Here is a 20,005-nt window from a genome sequence, read left to right on the forward strand (position 1 = left end):
CATGCCTACATTTTTAGTAGCCTTTTGTTGAGCTCTAGTTGTAAGGCACAGCTCAAAAAAACACATCACTCGCGTAGTTTCGGCATAATTGGCTCCTGACTTTGATTTCGACTGGCAAGTTGAGTTGTGAAAGTGTCAGTGTTGTCTTCCCTTCTACTCTTGTGTTTTCGTGACAGATGGCTGCTGTAAGCAGCTCTGTGTCACTGGTTTAGTGACCTGATTCCTTTTGGATTGATTATGTAACTAACCCTTTCTGCCCCTCACCTAGCCAATCCCCCCCTGCCTTTTTACATAACTACTTATGTAGAGCATTGACTCTTAGCACTTTGAGCTATCTTATTGTACACACAGTACAGTAAGTAATCGTATGGTAGGCACTTCAAAGTGCCCTAGTACCCGACTCCGCTCTTTCCATGTGCTTTTAAAGAACAAAAAATGTAGAAAAGCTCCTTATCCCCATATCTCCAATTTCTCCATCTGTCCATTCTCTGAACTTTGATATTATAAATCATCATTGTATTTACTCATCCTTGACTTTTAAATATGATGTGGTTTGAGTCAACGCTTGTTTTTATTCTATTACTCATGAAGTGTTGGCTTTGCAGACATCTGACCCGATTTTTAAAAAATCTTTTTCCTCCCCGCTGTGCTTTTGCCATGGTAGCATCAGACCAGGCTTTACTTCTTATGCGAAGAAGTACATGGAAAGGTGGTTAATGAAAGGAGACCCTAGTGTGGTTCAAACTAAAATATGCTTCCTTGATCTAATATTATCAATGTGAGTTTATTCGTGTGAACATTTGCGTATCATACTTGAGTCTAAATGGCTTTAAAGTTGATGACTTGTGGTCGTGAACTGAAAACTCAACTCAACTGTATTTATAGAGCACTTTCAAACAGCCAAGTAAAGTTATGGTGACTGATTTTAAGAAGGAAGCTATAAGTGTTTTTAAGTTTTCTTTAAAACACATACATCTTCCTGTACATTAGCAATATCATATGTCATTTCTGATACCAAAAGCATGACTTGCTCTCAGCAGACCTTTGCGTGGCCTTTTGCATGGATTTAATTTTGTTGTGCTCTTGTTTTTTAACTTGACGCATGAATGCTAAACCCCTCTGCTTGCATCTGTTTGGCCTAACACCCATCACTGCACCCAGCAGCTGGATCAGAACCAGCCTGAGAAGTTGTTGGAGGACCAGAAAAGGGTACGTCCATTTATCCGTAACAAGATGGGGAAAATGAAAGTCACACTGCATTTGAAGCCATATGCCTACCTATCTCAGAAAGGCTGCATAATATTGATGATGCAGAAATTTAGGCAAGGACATTCTGTGCGTTGGCGGCTCCTTTTTAGATAAGCTTCATAAAAGCCTTGTTGTGAAGCCGCTATCATCCATAACCAATTACTTCTCACAGAAAGGAAGAGGTCAGGCAGACCCAACAGCAAAACACAATCATGAGACAAGTTTGTGAGAGTCAGCAGCTGCACTACAGCTTGAGTCAAGTCAGCAAGTCCCAATTTCAACTGCAGCACAGCGATTTTGCAGCAGGACGCTGATAAAACTCTAGAGCAGGGGTGTCAAACTCATTTTTGTCGCGGGCCACATTGTAGTTATGTTTTCCTTTGGAGGGCCATTATGAATTTGGGGAAACCATATAAATGTTGAATCCCCATACACAGTGCACAACAAATGGATAAATGACTGGTTTTCAAATCAGAAGTCAATAATAATGACCGTTATTGTGGATTACATATGACAATTTGAAATTTTGGTTCAGACAAAATGGTTCAGACAAGCATCAGGGAACTTGACATGCTTTGATTTGCTTTCATGAGCCACATAAAATGTAGTGGCGGGCCAGATCTGGCCCCGGGCCCTTGACTTTGACACCAGTGCTCTAGTCTAGAGGATAATACACAACAGAAAAAAAACTTTAAAATGAAATCTGGACACCGATTATCAATGAGAAACAACCTTGAAACAGTCACAATATGGTGTATTGGTTTTCACTCATTTGAACCTTAAAGCATGACTAATTTCTGCTGAAAAGTAATAAACGCATAATTTTCTTTCCATCACACTTAACTACCAAATCTTATTCTGCCCTTGTTGAGCAGATGTCGTGTAACAACCTATCGTTGGACCACACAGTTTGATAGACTGACGTAATCGCACACACGTCCGCCTTCATTTCATTTCCGTCACGGTGTCCCATCAGAGGTCTCGTCAGGTAGCTACGGCCTGCCGTTGCCATGACAACGGCAAAGTTGTGCCGCTTACTGCTCAACACTTGATGAGTCACAGTGTGAGAGACTTGGCATCGGGTCTGCCTTCAGACCGTATCCTCAAATGTCATTACGCTGGGTCACTGACGATAGCAATCACAGTTTGAGCTCAGTGGGTGGTAAATGACGTGAAATGTGGCTTCTGCTCATGTTTAAACCTTTGAAATGTTTGAGAGGGTTCCTGCCAGTTGAAGAGCCTGCACATAGTCATGACAATCATATTGTGTTCTGATAAACGTCCGCCGCAACAAAACGAATGATGACTGTCCCGTTACGTAACCACCCCTCCTGCCACATGGCTGCAGTCAAGTCATTGATTTATTTATTTTTTTTGCCTCTGATAGGGCGAGGCACTGAGGCAGATTCTGGTGAACCGTTACTATGGCAACTTCCATCGGAGTGGAGGGCGGAGGGACAGCTTGGCGTCATTCGGCAGTGGCCCCCTCAGCCCTGTAGGACCCAGCAAAAAACAGACAGGTGCCGAACACTGATGCTGAATGTACATTCTCGGGACTCGTACGCAGACCACTGAAAACATTGATTTCACTGTTGTGTGATTGGCCAGTAGTGACGGCATTAGCGGATGAAGTCCATCTCGAATATTTCCTTATCTTGAGGCCAAATATGTACAGTGATCCCTGGCTATTTTGCGGTTCGTTTATCTCGGGTTCAGTGCATCGCAGATTTTTTCAAACATATTCACACAAAAAAACCAACCACACACATACATGGAGAACAGTACTGTACTGTATATGTTGCTCTATGTGACTCGCTGTTGTTTTGCAGCTTCTCGCGGACTGTTTGCAGACTTTTTGCGGACTTAAGAAAATTATTATTATTATTATTATTTGTATGTATATGTTAATTGGTCACTATTTTGCGGATTTTCGTTTATCGCGGGCGGTTTTGGTCCACAGTAATCGCGATAAACAAGGGATTACTGTATGCCTCATGTAGTTGTAGTAAAACAAATGCCTCTAGATATGTTAGGCAAGGATGGGGCTCTCTATCTGTCTGACCCTGAGCTCTTATCGCTTTCAAAGTTGTGCACAGACCTGCCCTTTGAGCGTGACCACTTATCATAGTTTGATAACGCAGTCATTGTATTACATGCTGCAGTCAAAATATCAAAGCAGTCCCTCTCTGCCCATTGGTGCACCCTTTCTTTTTTTGGGGGCCTCTGAAACAGGACATGTATGATGCACCATTTCAAAGGATGTATTGATGCCTCTGTCTCGTTTTGGATATTGACAATAAGCCAACATTTACAGTCTCTGTCATGCGGTCCATGATGGAACGCTACTTGGGAGTATCACGTGCTTTGTGGCGAGTCAATGTGCAAATCTGCTGCAACCTGTGGAAACGTACTTTCCACTTATTACAGACATATTCTAGTGTAGTATTCTCACACATGTGTACGAATATACAGTATACTGAACCACGTTTCTGTGTGTGAGTGTTTTAACAATTTTCGGAGTCTCATAAAAACGCTTCATCAATCAATTTTAAATATTGCTTATCCTTTGAAGGGCTTCAGGGGCACATCTGAAATTAATGATATCTTCATGAATAACGATTCATTGTGAACTCATAAAAGTGTATCAGTCTCCTGCAAAAATGATATTGCAAGACATCATGATATTGGACTACCAAAGTATGTCATCTTTACTGCACCACCACTGCAATGAAATTTATAAACATATTGTTGAATCTGACCTTTTTGACGGTGTGAATTAAAACTGATCATTATTTCCTCATTTCTTGGGACAGCTCTTATAGTGGCTTTGAATAAGATTGTGCGGGTTTGCCTTTTGAAGTGTATGTTGTTCTCAGTTACTACAATCACATTGCTGCTTTTGTAAACACCCCCGCCCCCCTCCCCCTTCCTCCTCCCATGTTGACCCACACTGTTCTATAGTGCTAGGGGGCCCTGGGGGCCTGAGTCGTGGGGAAATGAGCCTAGCGGAGGTGCAGTGCCACCTGGACAAAGAAGGAGCCTCTGATCTGGTGATTGACCTCATCATGAACACCACCAGTGACAGAGTTTTCCAGGAAAGCATTCTCCTGGCTATTGCTTTGCTGGAGGGCGGAAACACCACCATCCAGGTCAGTATAAAAACCCAGCCCACAAGTGCATCTCCCCACTGCGGCAGTACAGTACATGATCTGTCAATCAAATGAAGACAGTTTGCCATGGTTTTCACTGCTCGTCGATCTGCAAGAATGCATGGTTCTGTGAGTATATAGGTCAGTGTGCCAGCGTAGCTGCCCATGTACATTACATAAGGCAGCAACCCATCTCCCTCACCATGCCATTTTCCAATTATCTCAAAGCATACACTAAACCAGGGATCCCCAACCTTTTTCCTGTGAGGGCTACATAACTTTTCCCTTCTCTGATGGGGGGCCGGTGTCAGTTTGTAACAGCAACGATCGTAGGGGAGCTTAAAAAATTTATTGTTTCCCAGAAAGCCACACATAACCAAATAACCCTTTCCAGGTTCTTTACAGAAAAAAAAGTCAGGAAACAAATAATAACGCTATTAATGAAATAAATAATAACTAAATAACCCTCTCTGAGTTCTTCACAGAAAAAAACAGGAAATAAATAATAACTAAACAACTCTCTCTATAGCCCCTTGAAATCCACCAAAAAAGAGTTCTGCCATCTATGAGAACGCCACCTATCTTGTCTTGTTTATGTCTGCTACCGTCTTGTTCACGTGTTCTACTAATTGATCTGAGACACAACTAAAACACTGAAACATTCTTTGGTGTGTAAATAACTTTGTGACCTTGATTTCAACCCTATTTGCGTCATGGGTCATTTTGCCCCGAAGACCAACTTTGTACTTTTTTTGTACAGCTTCCATGGAAATGGGAATAAAAACAACATTTCAATTTTCTGCAGTTGGGGGCAATCTAGGAAAATTCATAAAATTTCAAGGTAAAAAATTATCATTTAGGGTTTTTTGGGGGCGTTTTTAACAGTGATGGGTCATTTTGACCCGAGGACTACAGGAGGGTTAGAGGGCCGGGTCAAATGTGCCCCTGATGGTTTAGTACAGGGGTCCCCGTAGTTTAGGGACCCCTGCACTAAACCATCAGTGTGTACTTGATTATGTAATATTTAAAATTGTTTCCCTCTCAGCAGAGATGAGGGTTGTAGTTGCGCTTCGACTCATCCCATGGCGTTTTGGTTGGCTCTTTGTTTGTTTGTTTTACCCCAATGATGTATTTGTCCATTGATGTGTGTCTTGTGATCAGTCTGCCCATCTATGGGCTGTTGTGCAATCATGGGGCTCACATAATCAGATTCCAGCAAGGAAGCCGCCGCGGCGTAGATAATACTTTTGCTTCCCACGGCTGCGGCAGAGCTGCATCACGTGATGGGGTTGTTACATAAAGCCTGTGTGATTGAACAATGAGGAATGTCTCAGCCTTCAAAACATTCCATCTCCCTCTCCCGCTCCCTTGACTTCTCCTGCCGACCCAAAGTGGGTCATGTTGGGCCTCCGGATGTGGGGCAGTGGGGAGAGAGGCTGGGGGGGGGGACACAGTAGAGGGTTTGAAGAGTAACTGGAGCTTCTTTCTCCCTGGTATTCTACAATTATCAGGAAGTAGTTATTCAATTGCAAAACTCCCACACAGTGCAGAAAATCCGTCTTCCGATGAAATGGAGTGTTAGCTAACCCAATAAATATGTTGAGTATACCTAAACCTTGCTTGTTGTCACATGCTCACATTTTTTTCCCCTCATGAACAGTTTCAATTTTAGTTCACCAAAGTTAACCTTCGGTTTCATTTGACCTGTCAAGTTGGGCTTCTTTTCACACAGTTAACTATTTACTCATGACCTTCAGAGCGCACCGAAAGAAATTACTGGCCTGTGTACTCCCTCTGCAATGCTTTCATGCAAAACTCCAGTGAACTGAACACCTTTTCAAACTTGTTTTGATCATTTCCTGGATTGTTAGCTGTGTTGTTGTGACAAATTGCGATTCCGCTTCAGCCCGGCCATCTGGCAACAGCACGCGCTGCAGGTGTGCGCTCACTCGTGTTGTTCAAAGTCCCCGAAAAAGAACAGTTGTGCTCTCATTGTGTAAATATGATGAGATGGGTGAAAGAGGCGAAGGAGAAGGGAGCCGCTCCACTTGGTTTGGATGTGGCGCTGCGCGAGGGAAAGGGAGTGCGAGTATAAATAGCTGTTACATAACATCCCTTTGTTGATGCCAAGTCGCAGAGCGGAAGGAGAGAAGGGGAAGCGCTATGACCTTGTTTTTCAGCGGACCGCCTCCACCTTGCAGCTCTCCTCTCTGTCTCATTCCAATCAGAGTGTGTCTCCATGGATACAGACAGGCTGTGTTTACCCAACACTGGGCTGGGATGTTTGTCCCTCCCCCCCGCCCCCGCTCTCTCCCTTTTACCATCATTTTTTGCTATTAGCCTTTCGCCATCCTCTCCTTGACCACTGTTACTTCATCCATCACGTCATCTCCTCATCAGGGTATCCTTGTCATTGATATGCAAACACAGATGGGGTCGCTGTGCAAGAGTTAGTCGCACACTGCTGTGTACGGAAAGCCATTGGAGCATATTTTTTTTCCAATATCCTTCATATTCAGCTTGAGGTCCACGTACTGGTACGCTCCTCATCCGCGCTAGCAGAATGAGTGAGTGTCTTACTAATAACATGTTTTCCACTGCTGCCTTTCTTTACTGTATAACATTTCTGCACACGAGTAGGAAAACTTGGGCATATTTGTAGAACAACTAGATTTATCTGGTGAGGCAAAATTACACAAGTTGACAACTGTGTGCTACGTCTGCGGTCCTACTGGTGAAGTGCTAGATGTTAGCTCGTAGATTTATAATAACGTCAGTGGTAGTACTGGCAGCGTGCAGCCAACTATTGCACAACGTTTCCTCACTCGTAACATGTGGTTGTCCGACTCATAGCCTCAAATTGTCCTATTAGTGTGCACAAGTGTAATACAATAGTGGAGGGCAGTAGTGGCAAAAAATGTTACTAGTAAGAGACGGCTATTCTACCAGTGCGCAATAGTCGTCATACTAATACGTGGACCGTAAACTGCATGTCAAAGGGAAATGCACCAACGGCTTTTTCATGCATAAATTGTACGGAGCAGTTTGTATTGGCTTTCTGAAGCAGCCATGAAAGGAATGTTTTGTCTGGTGCTTTTTGCAGCACTTCCATCTTTGTATTCATTGTTGTAGCATTTACACTCTGAACAAAATGTTTCTTTTACAGATGAAAACTATATTGGAGGAATTAAGAGTTCTTAAATGATCACCATCAGTCAAATAAAAGTTGATTTCACACCCCTCTAAGGCGTTTGCCCTGACTGAAGTGTCGTGCCAGCCAGTCCCAGGATCACATACCTGACTGCACACGGTTTATTTCTATGGTGGCATTAACACGCAAATGCAGATATGATTACATAACTTCTGCAATGACTTCAGTGTTTCTGAGCGCTTGTGTGACATGTGGGTGTGTCTTTTAAACATGGGCATGTGCCTGTTCCCGGAGACAGCTGACCTACTTTTACGGGTGTCTGTAAATGAAGTGTGCGCCCTCTTGCTTGTGTGTGTTTGTGCTGGAAAGCAAAGTATGTCTGTGCGACTTATGTAATTTTAATGGGTTTGTGTGGCTGGGGTGGGGAGTTAACATGGTGCGTGCTTCTGTCTCTGCACATTCTGGTTCAGTCGATGCCAAACGGACCCCCTTTGCTTCATTCTCACCACTACCGCTGCCTAATGATCTGAGCAGGGAAGGCTATTCTGCCTCCCATCAGCTACCGCCGCAGACATACTGCAAGATGTGAGCGAGGTGTTAGGTGCCGACAATCGCTCGTCACCCTCCGTCATCAGGGTTGTTTATTGGATGACGGCCTCGCTCAGCAACCCCCCCTCCCCTTCCTCCTTAGTCTGCTATCTGCTCGTCCCTGAGTGTTGAAGGTGCGTACGTGCAGGAGAGCTCCTGCTTAGTGGTGGAGGCCTCAGATGGGGTGTGGCATAAGGCTGTGGAATCTGCTTTAGGGCGCGTTTGCATAGCTCCGTGTTTCGATGGCTACACAAGAGATTTGAATTCAGATGTAACTTTAGGTTGCCTTAACACTTGTTTGCATTAGTACTGAATTGGGCACGTTAAGTTCTAAAGAATGTTTTATGTAAAATCATTGCACAAGGTTATTTGATGAGCACATGCTTGAAACAAAGGCTTGCTTTTGTCTGAGGGTTGGTTTTTTTTTCCAGTTTGGCTCCTCCAATAGCCCAGTTTTGCATTTAACCTGAAAAGACAAGTGGTTACATAACCCTCTCTGGCCCAGATACTCTCTAACAGAGTATTCTGTGTCTCTTCCTCTCTTTCGGTCATCTGATTTCCTAACCCCCCTCTTTTTATTTTCCGATTCCTTCCGTCTTGCCTTTCGTCTCTGGACTCTTTTACCCTGTTCCCCACCATGTCTTTTTCTGTGTAAGTAGGCCAGGCTTCTCCCTCGCGTGTCATTTTTCACCCTGTGCGTTCGTGCGTTCGTGCGTGCGTGCGTGCGTGCGTGCGTGCGTGTGTGTGTGTGTGTGCGCGTGCATGCGTGTGTGTGTGTGTGTGTGTGTGTGTGCGTGTGTGTTTGGTGAGTCGGCCTTTGTAAGGGGTGCTACAGATAAGAACCGTTACATAATCAAAACAACAGTCTAGTGGGCAAGCCGGCATACACTGTACATGATGTAGAAGTGCTCTAATTCTACATGACCCCATTCCTGAGCAATAACTGAATTAAACCCCGATTTCTGCCTAAATCCAGATTTGGGCCATTAAAATGTCTATAATTCTTTGTGACTGCATTCAAGACCATAGCTAACTAAGATCACATGAGTAAATAAATACATTAAAAAATATATATATACAGTGCACTCCGCTTAATAGAACACCATTGGGCCGAAGCGCTTCTGTTCTACTAAGCGGAGTTTCTATTAACCGGAGACACTTTATTAGGTACACCTTCAGACACGTCGACGACCAAGTTATGCACGCAGACAAACCCCTGCTGACGAGTTAGAAGAGATATTTCGACTGTGGACGTCCATATCTTTAATCAAACAACAAAACAACAACTTGAATCAACTTCAGTCAAACATCTCAAATCACGAGAAAAATGTCGTTACTTTTGTCTGGAAACAGGAGTCCGTAATTTTGCGGTTGACTTCCCTCTCAATGCGCTGGATAAGAGGGAAGTCCTGGAAACCGCGGGCGTACCTTCTGAGATTCCGGCAATGCATCGTATCGTCTGAGTATGTCCTTCTTATCCGCAGGTGATAGCCCTCGTCTCTTGAATGAAGTTGAAGCCATTGTGACGCGCGTGTGTCTATGTGTGGAGTGACGCATGCTACCTGTTACTGTATACGGCTAGAACTACCGCGTTTTCTCGCGATAGTGGTACAGTATCGCGATAGCTACACTTCGAAAACCACTAGTTTACAATGTTCATTGCTTACGGCCTGTTCTATTAAGCGGAGATCTGTTCTACTAAGCGGAGTATCTTTATAGGAAATTGCATTAGGCAAATCCGTTCCAGAGCCTTTTGCTCTATTAAGCGGATTACTCTATTAACCGGTGTTCTATTAAGCGCAGTGCACTGTACATATATATATATATATATCTCATGAATATAAGGCATTTGCAAAAACAACAGCATGTTACTTTTTCTAAAACAATGATCAACATTTTTGCCAGTCACTGACTCATAATTAATGTTAATAAATCGTTCAACATCAGTCATCATCACTTTCCATGATTTCACCGCTGGAGATTATCGATCCATTTTCTGTATTGCTTGTCCTTGTTCGTGTCACAGGCGAGTTAGAGCTATTCCCAGCTGACTTTGGGCAAAAAGTGGGGTTGCCCTCAAGTTGGTAACTTTGTGATGCTTTTGCTGTGTTGTATGTGCAGCGTTCATTTTTCTGCCGCCTGACAGAGGACAAAAAGTCGGAAAAGTTCTTTCGTGTTTTCTACGACCGCATGAAGCTGGCGCAACTGGAGATCAAAGCTACAGTGACCGTAAATACCAGTGATCTCGGTAATCGGAAGAGAGATTATGACAACCAAGACAAAGACACCCCAGTCCGAAAAAAAGGTTTGTGGTTTTTTCCCCCCTGTATACCGTATAAAGCTCCTTCACCAAAGGGCACTAGTCTCTGTAGTTAATATCTTCAAACAGATGACCGTCAAGCGGGTGTTTCTACTTTGTAAATGCGAACAAAAGGAGTCTGTGGGGTAAAATAATATAATAATATCTTGAATAAATGTTATATGGTCCAGGTTGGACTGTGGAAATGAGAGATATTCTTCTTCCAATTACAACCCAGAGTACCCTCAAAAGTAATTTTAAAATCTTCATTTTACAGTCAAAGAATTATATATCGGGGCTCTAATGAGTGAACGTAACGCGAGCAATATTTTAAACACCGAAAAATGAGCCCACGCTTAAAAGATAATTGAAACAGCTCTGTTTGTTCAGCAAGAGAATCATCAGTCGTCATGACAGAAGAAGTGCGGGAGCAACTACTTGAGGCCTCGTCTGCCACCAAGAAAGCTTTTAACTCTTATCGGCGGGAAGCTGACCCAGAGGACCACTTCACCTCCGCAGATGGCCAACCAAGCGCTGGGGACAAGAATCAGGACGAAGGGGAAATGAGCTACGTCATCGTTATCATGCAGCCCATCCTTCGTTTCCTGCAGCTACTTTGTGAGAATCACAACCGTGACCTGCAGGTTGGTCCGTCCAAGCGTCACTCTCGATATGTTGTGCAGTTTGCACTCACTCCTGACTGCTTGTCCTCCTGTTTCATTCACCTGCTTCCTCTGTAGCACTCTACAGCTTTCTTTAGTAATGGCCTGGAACAGTTCTACCTGACATTATGGTCATGCGATAATGATAATGACGTGATGATAATCATTTCAGCCTCCTCTTACTTTTCTTGTGAATGATACGTTTTATCACTCGCAGGGTAAAAAAGTCTGGTTTTCCTGGCGCACTTTTCTGAATCAGGCTAAAAAAAAATTGAGTGTTGAAAGATGTTGTATTTTATCTAGTTGTTTATTATATTTTATATATTATTCATATTCATTTCAAATTAAAGACATCTGATTTTTTTTGGGGTGGGGGCAGTACCGTATCTTCCATTAACATTGCTGAACCCGGTTGACCAGCCTAAACTACTTTTATCTCATCAGAACTTCCTTCGCTGTCAAAACCATAAGAACAACTACAACCTGGTGTGTGAGACCCTTCAGTTCTTGGACTGCATCTGTGGCAGCACCACAGGAGGTCTGGGCTTGTTAGGGCTATACATCAACGAAAAGAACGTAGCCCTCATCAACCAAACTCTCGAGAGCCTCACAGAGTACTGCCAAGGTCCCTGCCATGAAAACCAGGTGCACAACAAACTGAGCAGTTGTTGACAACTCTTCCACGATATGCTTTCTACCAATATGCAATCTTTATTCACATCTTCCTCAGAATTGCATTGCCACTCACGAGTCCAATGGTATTGACATCATTATTGCTCTGATCCTTAATGACATCAACCCGCTTGGAAAGAAGCGGATGGATCTGGTGTTGGAGCTGAAGGTATGATAGCAGGCATGATGAAAGTTGAGAGAGGGAAGAGTTTTGTACTTTAATTCCGAATCGTAAGTCTTTACTACTTTTTAAAATCTGTTTCTTCTTCGTAGAACAACGCGTCCAAGTTGCTGCTCGCCATTATGGAGAGCCGTCATGACAGCGAGAATGCTGAGAGGATCCTGTACAACATGAGACCGAAAGAGCTTGTGAGGAAGTTACAGAATAGGCTTCGTTCAGACTTTTTTGTTGTTGTTGTTGTCGGTGTTGTTCTTCCATCTTAACTCATTCACTCCCAAAGACGTTTTTAAACGTCTTTTCAGACTTGGTCCAGATTTGGCTGGTACTGAATGAGTTAAATGCAACCGCTCTCATCTCTACAGCAATAGTGCGATTCATTCTTCTGCGAATGTGTCTTTCCAGGTGGAGGTGATCAAAAAAGCCTATCTGCAGGGAGAGGTGGAATTCGAAGACACAAAGGAGGAGGAGGATGATGGGGATGATGAGGAACATGATGCGGCATCTCCCAGAAATGTGGGACACAACATTTATATCTTGGCTCACCAGGTCTGATTGAATGACGGAGATCCCCACGATTGTCGCTGTGTGTGTACAAACGACATATTTTCCTCTTACTACTTTCCGTTTGTGTGTTTGGTCACACAGCTGGCGCGTCACAATAAGGAGCTGTCCATTATGTTAAAACCCGGAGGAGCCACCAGCGATGGAGATGAGTCCTTGGAGTTTTACGCCAACCACACTGCTCAGATCGAGGTCAGAAAACACACAACGAGGGCGACTGACTCACAGATGGTGATTGTAAACTCTCACGTCTAGATTGTGCGCCAGGACCGCACCATGGAGGAGATTGTGTTCCCGGTACCCAACATCTGTGAATTCTTGACCTCAGAGTCCAAGCTTCGGGTCTATTACACCACAGAGAGAGACGAGCAAGGCAGTAAGATCAACGATTTCTTCCTGCGAGCAGAGGACCTCTTCAGTGAGATGAATTGGCAGAAGAAGCTCCGAGGTATCAAGTAACCTCACGTTACCAGCAACTAACAAAAGCAGCTATGAATCATCAAATTCAATTTAGCGACACCGTACGGCAAACATGAGTTATTTCTCAACATTGTGCCGGATGGGCTCAACTCTACCACAAATGAGGAAGTGTGTTTTATTGTTGATCGAAAAATTGTTTCATCAATGTTATTCTTACAAAGGATGATATTGTGCCTTGGCCACTGTGAAATGATGGCAACATAGGACGTTTTCAGGGGCGTATGTCTGAGGAATTTAATTTTGGGAAGGCTTTTAAGCGAGTCACTGTGAGGGTTTTGAACTTGCATGCTCATGTTTCTGCGAAAATTGTCCAGTCCAATTCAACTGTAATGCTGCGTTACATTTGATTTCCTAATACATTACCGTGTGCTTTAGTTAAAAGAGGTGCGACGTGCGGAATAGAAAACGGATGTATGGGGTTTGGACTACACTTATTCTTGAGTCCTCGATCATTTATATTTTCCATGCAAGTCTGAACATGAAAGTCTCTCCTCTGTGTGCATGTGCAAAGTGCATTTGCGTATTTCTCCCGTCTAAAATTGAAACAGGGACTTTCCAAATTCTCGGCGCTGCAAAGTAGTTGTACCGTAACCTTATGAATCATTACTGACATGCTGCTTGCGCAAATACACAAACATACAAATAAAGGCCTGCACCCACTCAGTCACATTTCGAATCCACATTCAAGACTGCATACCGTGTACACAAAGCCGTGCTTGTCTGTCAACTCCAATGCGAGATAAAATTACTTGTGTCCCATTATCATTCCATCCAACACTGGAATTCACTTCAAATGGTCCTAATATTTAACACCATCATCTCTCACCATAGTTAAGCCTCTTCTGTGCCATTTTCCATTTTGTAACTTTAAAAAAAATTTTGCTCACAACAAATCCTTCATCCACTTGATTGGACAGCCGTGGGCGAGTTGGTAAAAATGTAGCCTGATGTGCTCCAGGTTAAATTCCTTCCAAGTTACGCATTTGCACCAGTATCACTACAAATGTGTGCTTACTGTTACTACTTTGAAGGGTGAAAGGCCAAAGTCAGATTGGGCAGAGACAAAAAAAAAACAACTTTTATTCACAGTCACTTTGATTTGGAGTAATCAACTCACAAACGTAACCCTTTTCTCTTTTTCAGCCCAGCCGGTGTTGTACTGGTGTTCCAGAAATATTTCAGTTTGGAGCAACGTTTCCTTCAATCTGGCTGTGCTCATGAACCTGCTCGTCTGCTTTTTCTACCCGTTGGAGGGGATACATGGAGGTCAGTCATACAAACCGGAGTGTGACCACATGACCCGGTCAAATGTCACCGGGGATGTCATTTTGCATTCCTTGACACGCGAAATAAGTGATGTAGACCACATTTGGTTAATTGGCGCGGTCATGTGGATTTAAAGAAGCTTTTAATATTCACTTTTGGCCACAATCCAGGGTCACGCTGAGGTTATGTGCTCAATAATGCAAAACAGGAAGGATAGCGGCTTCGTGGCATGCTTTTGCTGCCACAGCCCGCTCTCATTATGAGTAGCGTCTCCGAATGACAAACGATGCCGGCAATTCAGCGTTATCTCGCTGCAAAGTGTTTTCTTTTAGATCCTCTTCCAAACCTGAACAACAAAAACATTTGCCGCGTTCCCAAATCGCATCGTATAGCCACCCACGGAGAAAGACTGCAGAAATGAATCCTCCTGAGCACTTGACCCACTGATCTGCTTTTCCCCTAAAGTTCTGATCTGCTGACTTGTATCACCTGACCAGGAATTAAAAGAGCGTGGCCTGCGAATAACCCTGTCTTTGTTTGAGACCCACCCTTTGCACACAGACAAACTTGTTCCCTTCGGATTAGTTTCCAGACCGCTTTGAGTCACGAAGGAGTCGTCGTCTTTGGAAGTGTGAATGTTGGAGTCTGTATTTTGCTTGTTTTGATCTCCGGTCAAGAGAGAGCATGAGTAACGTCTGACTGTGTTTCCCCCCTCAGCGCCAAGCATCACGTGAAATGGCAATACACCCTTGGTCGGTTTTAATGAGCACTTTTATGGCACTTCATCCTTTGCCCTCCTGCTCCTCGTCACACTTAGACACACACACACACACACACACACACACACACACACACATATATCGTGCACATAATCTGTCCTCCTTTGCTACGGGCTTTTACAATGAAGTTATAGAAGCAGGAGATCTAGGTCACCGCGTTCTGCTGCTGCACATATATACATACAGTACATCCGTACTTGCGTGCCTGACTGGCTTTTGACGAACCTCTTGGCTTAACGTAACACGTGTTGCAAGCACTATGCTTGCCACATTCTTCGATGACAATTTAATTGATGCCTCTGAAGTTTGAACCCAAACAACCTCTCGCCTCGTCTAGAAAAGCGTAATGTAGCAAATGTCGTTATCAATCGCGCATGGAAATGGCCTTCATTTTGTCTGTCATTTCTCCGCCGCTGTGTGTAGCTCCCTGTTCTGTCCCGATGAATCTTTCAGCCAAAGTATTTTTAGAGATGGCTGTTATGTAAGTGGCACCTGTCACATGAGCTCTACATGGGTTGGGAGGGAGAGAGAAGGAGAGCAGAGGAGGGGAAGGCGGCCGCGAGAGCCAAGGAGGAAGGAAAGAAGGGGGTGGGGGGTTGACCAATCTGCTTTTACATTTTTTATTTTCTTCAGGCATGCCCCATTTCCCCCGTTTCTTTGTATGTAACGCAGTCCCGGCAGGCCTGCATCATGTGGCGACGTGTCTTGGTCTTGTCGTCTCACAAAAAAGCCCATCCCACACGCTCAAGTGCTCTGAAACAAAATGTGTGTATTGTTCCATCAACTGCGTTTAGGTGTTATGCAAGCGAGTCTTGTTGGGTTCAGTCCGGCTAATGAAGGCCTCAGAGTTTCTTGCGAGGTAAAATCCGGTTTCGCGTGTTAAACTATTCAAGTTTCAAGCTGCAAACTGCGATGTCATCCTTTCCTTGTGATGATTCTGCACATTGAATCCAAATAGGGAGTTTGCTTTGGAAGCAAGTCAGCAGTTTGGTAAATCAGTTGGCATGAATCCCTTGTAGGAACGCTGGACACCCACCTGTCTGCACTGCTGTGGATGGGAGTCTTGACAACACTCATTATTGTGATCATCATGCCCCAACCGATGGGTATCCGAGCTCTTGTCATCATCACAATCCTTCGTCTCATCTTCTCAGTTGGCCTGGAGCCTACTCTGTTCCTCCTTGGGGCCTTCAATGTGAGTCGTCTGCTTCCCTTTCATCTTTAACGAATTCTTTACTGCATTTTTTTTTCAAATAGATGTCGCTTTCTTTGTATAGACCGCAAGATGACACATAACTCAGGAGGGCGTAGTTTCATGCATTCAGTGGACACACCCGCAGCATTTGAGAGTGGTGACAAGGGCTTGATATTGCACAATTTTTAAAGTCTTGACAATTATTTTAGCATTCAAATTTGCCAGGTTTGTTAACTCTGTGGTGTGTCAAATTTAGAACTTTTTTTCCCACTTCACAGGGTCTTAAACTATGTCTCTTCTCTTTTTTCTTTTGTAAATGTTGTACTTTTACAGCTGGTTGGTCCTGTCTGAGGTCATCATGAGGCTCTTGTAAAAAGCCCATTTACTCGAATGACGATATGTCATGAAACAAGATTAAGTCAGCATCTATCCTTTCATCAAATAGTTCTTATAACAAATGCTATCTATCTTCCAGGTGTGTAATAAAATCATCTTCCTGATGAGTTTTTTGGGGAACCGTGGCACCTTCAGTCGGGGCTACAGAGCCATGGTGATGGACTTTGAGTTCCTCTACCACTTCATCTACTTGCTCATCTGCAGCCTGGGGGTGTTTGTTCATGTCTTCTTCTACAGTCTGTTGGTGAGGACGCACCCTCCACAGTGCACACGCATGCATATAGAAGACTTTTGATTTGAACACCAAAAGGGAAAAATGTTTCACATGGTTGTATGACGGCTTTTTTTCCCTTCCCACTTATATTTCGCATATTTTGTTTTTGTAGTTGTTTGATCTGGTATATCGAGAAGAGACCTTGCTGAATGTCATCAAGAGCGTGACGCGCAACGGACGTTCCATCGTGTTGACCGCGGTGCTCGCGCTCATCCTGGTCTACTTGTTCTCCATCGTCGGCTATATTTTCTTCAAAGATGACTTTATCCTGGAAGTGGATCGCATTCCCAACACAACACTAAGTGAAGATAGTCTTAAAACTCTCCTCGGAACGGCACAGTGGATGTGGTTTAGACTCCTGCTAGATCACATTTGTTGCCACCTTCTGTGCAGAAAATGGAGCCAGCATAGCCAATGAGTTTCTGTCGACTAGAATATGTCACGCTGGAGTTGATGAAAACTGCACTGCCGGGAGCGTGCATGAAGGTAATACCGCAGCAGCAGGGGTTCCTGCAGGCTCTTTGTTAAGCAACAACTCTTCAAACGTTTTTCTTCTTATATCCTAAACTTTCATCAAACCAAATATTCGATTGGTATTTACAAATCACAATTTATGGATTCGAAATTTCGATTGTGGGTTACCGTGTTTGGTTGAATTTATGTCGAGGTGAATAATGTTTTTAAAAAAGCTACTGCAGCCAAGAAAGATGCAGTGCGGTTGGTAGTTGGAGAAATGTTGTCGAAAGAAGTTTGTGTTTAGGAGTACGGTCACAAGCGAGCAAAACGCAAGCCGCGTGATGTCGTAAAAATAGAACAGATGCGATTTGTATGGTTTGTAGCACCACTGTCATTGATCCTTCTCGTGACTACATCCGCATCACATGCCTTTGACCCGGGACGCTTCACATTTGACCTCGCTGACTCATGTGACATCGACATATCAGCACGTGGAAGTGGAATTCCGTCCGGGCTGTGTGTGAGCAAAAATAAGCTTAACAATAACTAGTGGTGTGATTTAAAAAAAAAAAAAAAAAAAGTTAAAATGTAAAAATTGTGAGAGTCGCTTCCTGCTGGTCACACAACTTCATCAAATTATTGTGACGTGCTCAGAAGTAGCTACAAACCAATACAGTACTGCATGATCTTATGAAAAGAGTTGCCAAAAAACTAAACGCCTTTTTCATGAGCTATCACCATTTGACCATGTGCTGAAATTCAAGTTGTGTTCCTGACCTGTCAGCGTTATCGGTTTAGATAAACCCTTCAAAAATGTATTTGCTTGAACATTCTGGCTTAAGAAAACATTTTTGTTTTGACTTCCTCCCCACCTTGAGCCGAAATACTGTATATAAACACACTTTCAATTGAAACAAAATATCAAGTCAGCCAAGAGAAGAACCGATTAAAGGCTATTCGGAATTCAGTCTTGCTTTATTTAATGATCTCAATGTCTTAATTTTTCCACATGATAGCAGCTGTAGGAGGAGCTTTTCATTTGTAAAGTTGTACAGTCTGATTTTACTGAGAAATATTGTGGTGACGTGACCAACGTTTGCTGATGTATTTTGACAAAGTGGAGTCAATCGGACATTTCCCCTCTATAAAACATAAAATCCTCTTTAGCCTTATCATGTTGAAATTGTCCGATCGCACTTAGGCTCCTTTGTGCTTCCTCAGATGTGGACAGTGACGATTCACAGGATAGCGACATGGAGCGGACATGTGACTCTCTCCTCATGTGTATTGTCACTGTTCTGAGTCACGGCTTGAGGAGCGGAGGGGGTGTAGGCGATGTTCTCCGCAAGCCTTCTAAAGAGGTGCGTGCAGTTTAAGAGTGTGTCATGTGAGCTGGCCCTGGAAGAGTTCACGCTTCGAACGCGCCAGCGGTTTGGTCATATATTTCTGCAGCTGTTAATGTACAACCGCACTCTTGCCGCTGAATTCAGACTCAAAAGACGATGTGAAGGCGTGACTTACTTAACGTAGTCATAAAATACAAACTAGCCCTTACCGGTAGTAGACCAGCTCACTGACAAAAGTGAGCCACACGGCACACTTGCAAAAACACATGAACGAGTTGGAACTACAAAGCAAACTTGTCCCTCTTAATCTTTGCACGCTGGCCCACGGCATTAAGCAGCTCATGAGATCCCGTTTAAGAGCCGCTTTGCAAAACACGAAAAACAAGAGTATCGTGGTTGAGGATTACAGGAGTTCATAACTGCCTCCATCATAGTTTTATACTTTTTCTTGTCGTTGACCTTTCATATAACATCTCTGTTGGCTGCGTTTATCATGAACACGTTACATGCATGTTAATACATAGTGTACATCTATGATCGCATTGATCAAAATTTTGCGTTGCTAAAAATTTGTTTTTTTGAGTCGCAAATTTATGACCAGCCAGTATGTGTATTAGTCGGTGTGCGCAGTAGGGATATTGTTTTTCAGAACCAATTGCCTCATAACATGTTAGCGTTGTGTGTCTTGAAGAGATTACCTGGCTTTTCCGCCATCTGTTTCATGTAGCTGGTTACATCTTCGTTCTTATGTTTCAACATCCATAACAACCAAGGTCAACCTTGTTTTAAACTCATTCCCTGTGCATGCTTGCGTAAAGGTATGACCTTTGGGTCATACACTAAGAAGATACGTCTTGATAGAAAATGGGATCATGATCGTAATTTCAAAAGTCATTCGTCTCGATTGCCGACAAATAAGCAGCATCGACATCTCCTGGATCACCCAGTGCTCCCATTTCACTCTTTTTGTCTTTTAATCAGGAGCCACTGTTTGCAGCCAGAGTGATATACGACCTGTTGTTCTTCTTCATGGTTATCATCATCGTCCTAAACCTCATTTTTGGCGTCATCATCGACACCTTTGCGGACCTGAGGAGTGAAAAGCAGAAGAAAGAAGAAGTCTTGAAGACCACCTGCTTCATATGTGGTGAGACCACTTAAACCGAGCTCTGCGCTCTGTGTGCTTCAAACGCTGAAAGAGAAACCAGTGACGGGAGCACACGAGAGAGTGCAGACACCTCGGTCACGGTTTAAACATTTGTCACCTGCGAAATCAATGAGTGAACGGTTGCCACCTGAGAT

The 20,005-nt window shown here is 43.6% G+C and overlaps 1 protein-coding gene across 7 annotated transcripts in view; it reads left to right on the forward strand.

Moving 5' to 3' along the window:
• Positions 1-20,005, forward strand: part of itpr1a (inositol 1,4,5-trisphosphate receptor, type 1a) — a 54,886-nt gene that overhangs the window by 29,641 nt on the left and 5,240 nt on the right. For 3 of the 7 annotated variants that reach the window (XM_052077235.1, XM_052077237.1, XM_052077238.1), the window contains 18 exons: positions 1,162-1,209; positions 2,636-2,768; positions 4,210-4,397; positions 10,258-10,441; positions 10,826-11,079; positions 11,542-11,742; positions 11,828-11,938; positions 12,043-12,138; positions 12,353-12,496; positions 12,596-12,703; positions 12,767-12,959; positions 14,135-14,257; positions 16,056-16,231; positions 16,707-16,871; positions 17,014-17,203; positions 17,295-17,387; positions 18,579-18,718; positions 19,685-19,850. In XM_052077235.1, coding sequence (XP_051933195.1) covers positions 1,162-1,209; positions 2,636-2,768; positions 4,210-4,397; positions 10,258-10,441; positions 10,826-11,079; positions 11,542-11,742; positions 11,828-11,938; positions 12,043-12,138; positions 12,353-12,496; positions 12,596-12,703; positions 12,767-12,959; positions 14,135-14,257; positions 16,056-16,231; positions 16,707-16,871; positions 17,014-17,203; positions 17,295-17,387; positions 18,579-18,718; positions 19,685-19,850 — 2,713 coding nt within the window. The remainder of the gene's footprint in view (positions 1-1,161; positions 1,210-2,635; positions 2,769-4,209; positions 4,398-10,257; positions 10,442-10,825; positions 11,080-11,541; positions 11,743-11,827; positions 11,939-12,042; positions 12,139-12,352; positions 12,497-12,595; positions 12,704-12,766; positions 12,960-14,134; positions 14,258-16,055; positions 16,232-16,706; positions 16,872-17,013; positions 17,204-17,294; positions 17,388-18,578; positions 18,719-19,684; positions 19,851-20,005) is intronic. The other 4 variants (XM_052077236.1, XM_052077239.1, XM_052077240.1 and 1 more) reach the window with 2 other exon arrangements.

The sequence above is a fragment of the Hippocampus zosterae genome, chromosome 9, assembly GCF_025434085.1.
Source record: "Hippocampus zosterae strain Florida chromosome 9, ASM2543408v3, whole genome shotgun sequence".
In the NCBI taxonomy this organism is placed as follows: domain Eukaryota; kingdom Metazoa; phylum Chordata; class Actinopteri; order Syngnathiformes; family Syngnathidae; genus Hippocampus; species Hippocampus zosterae.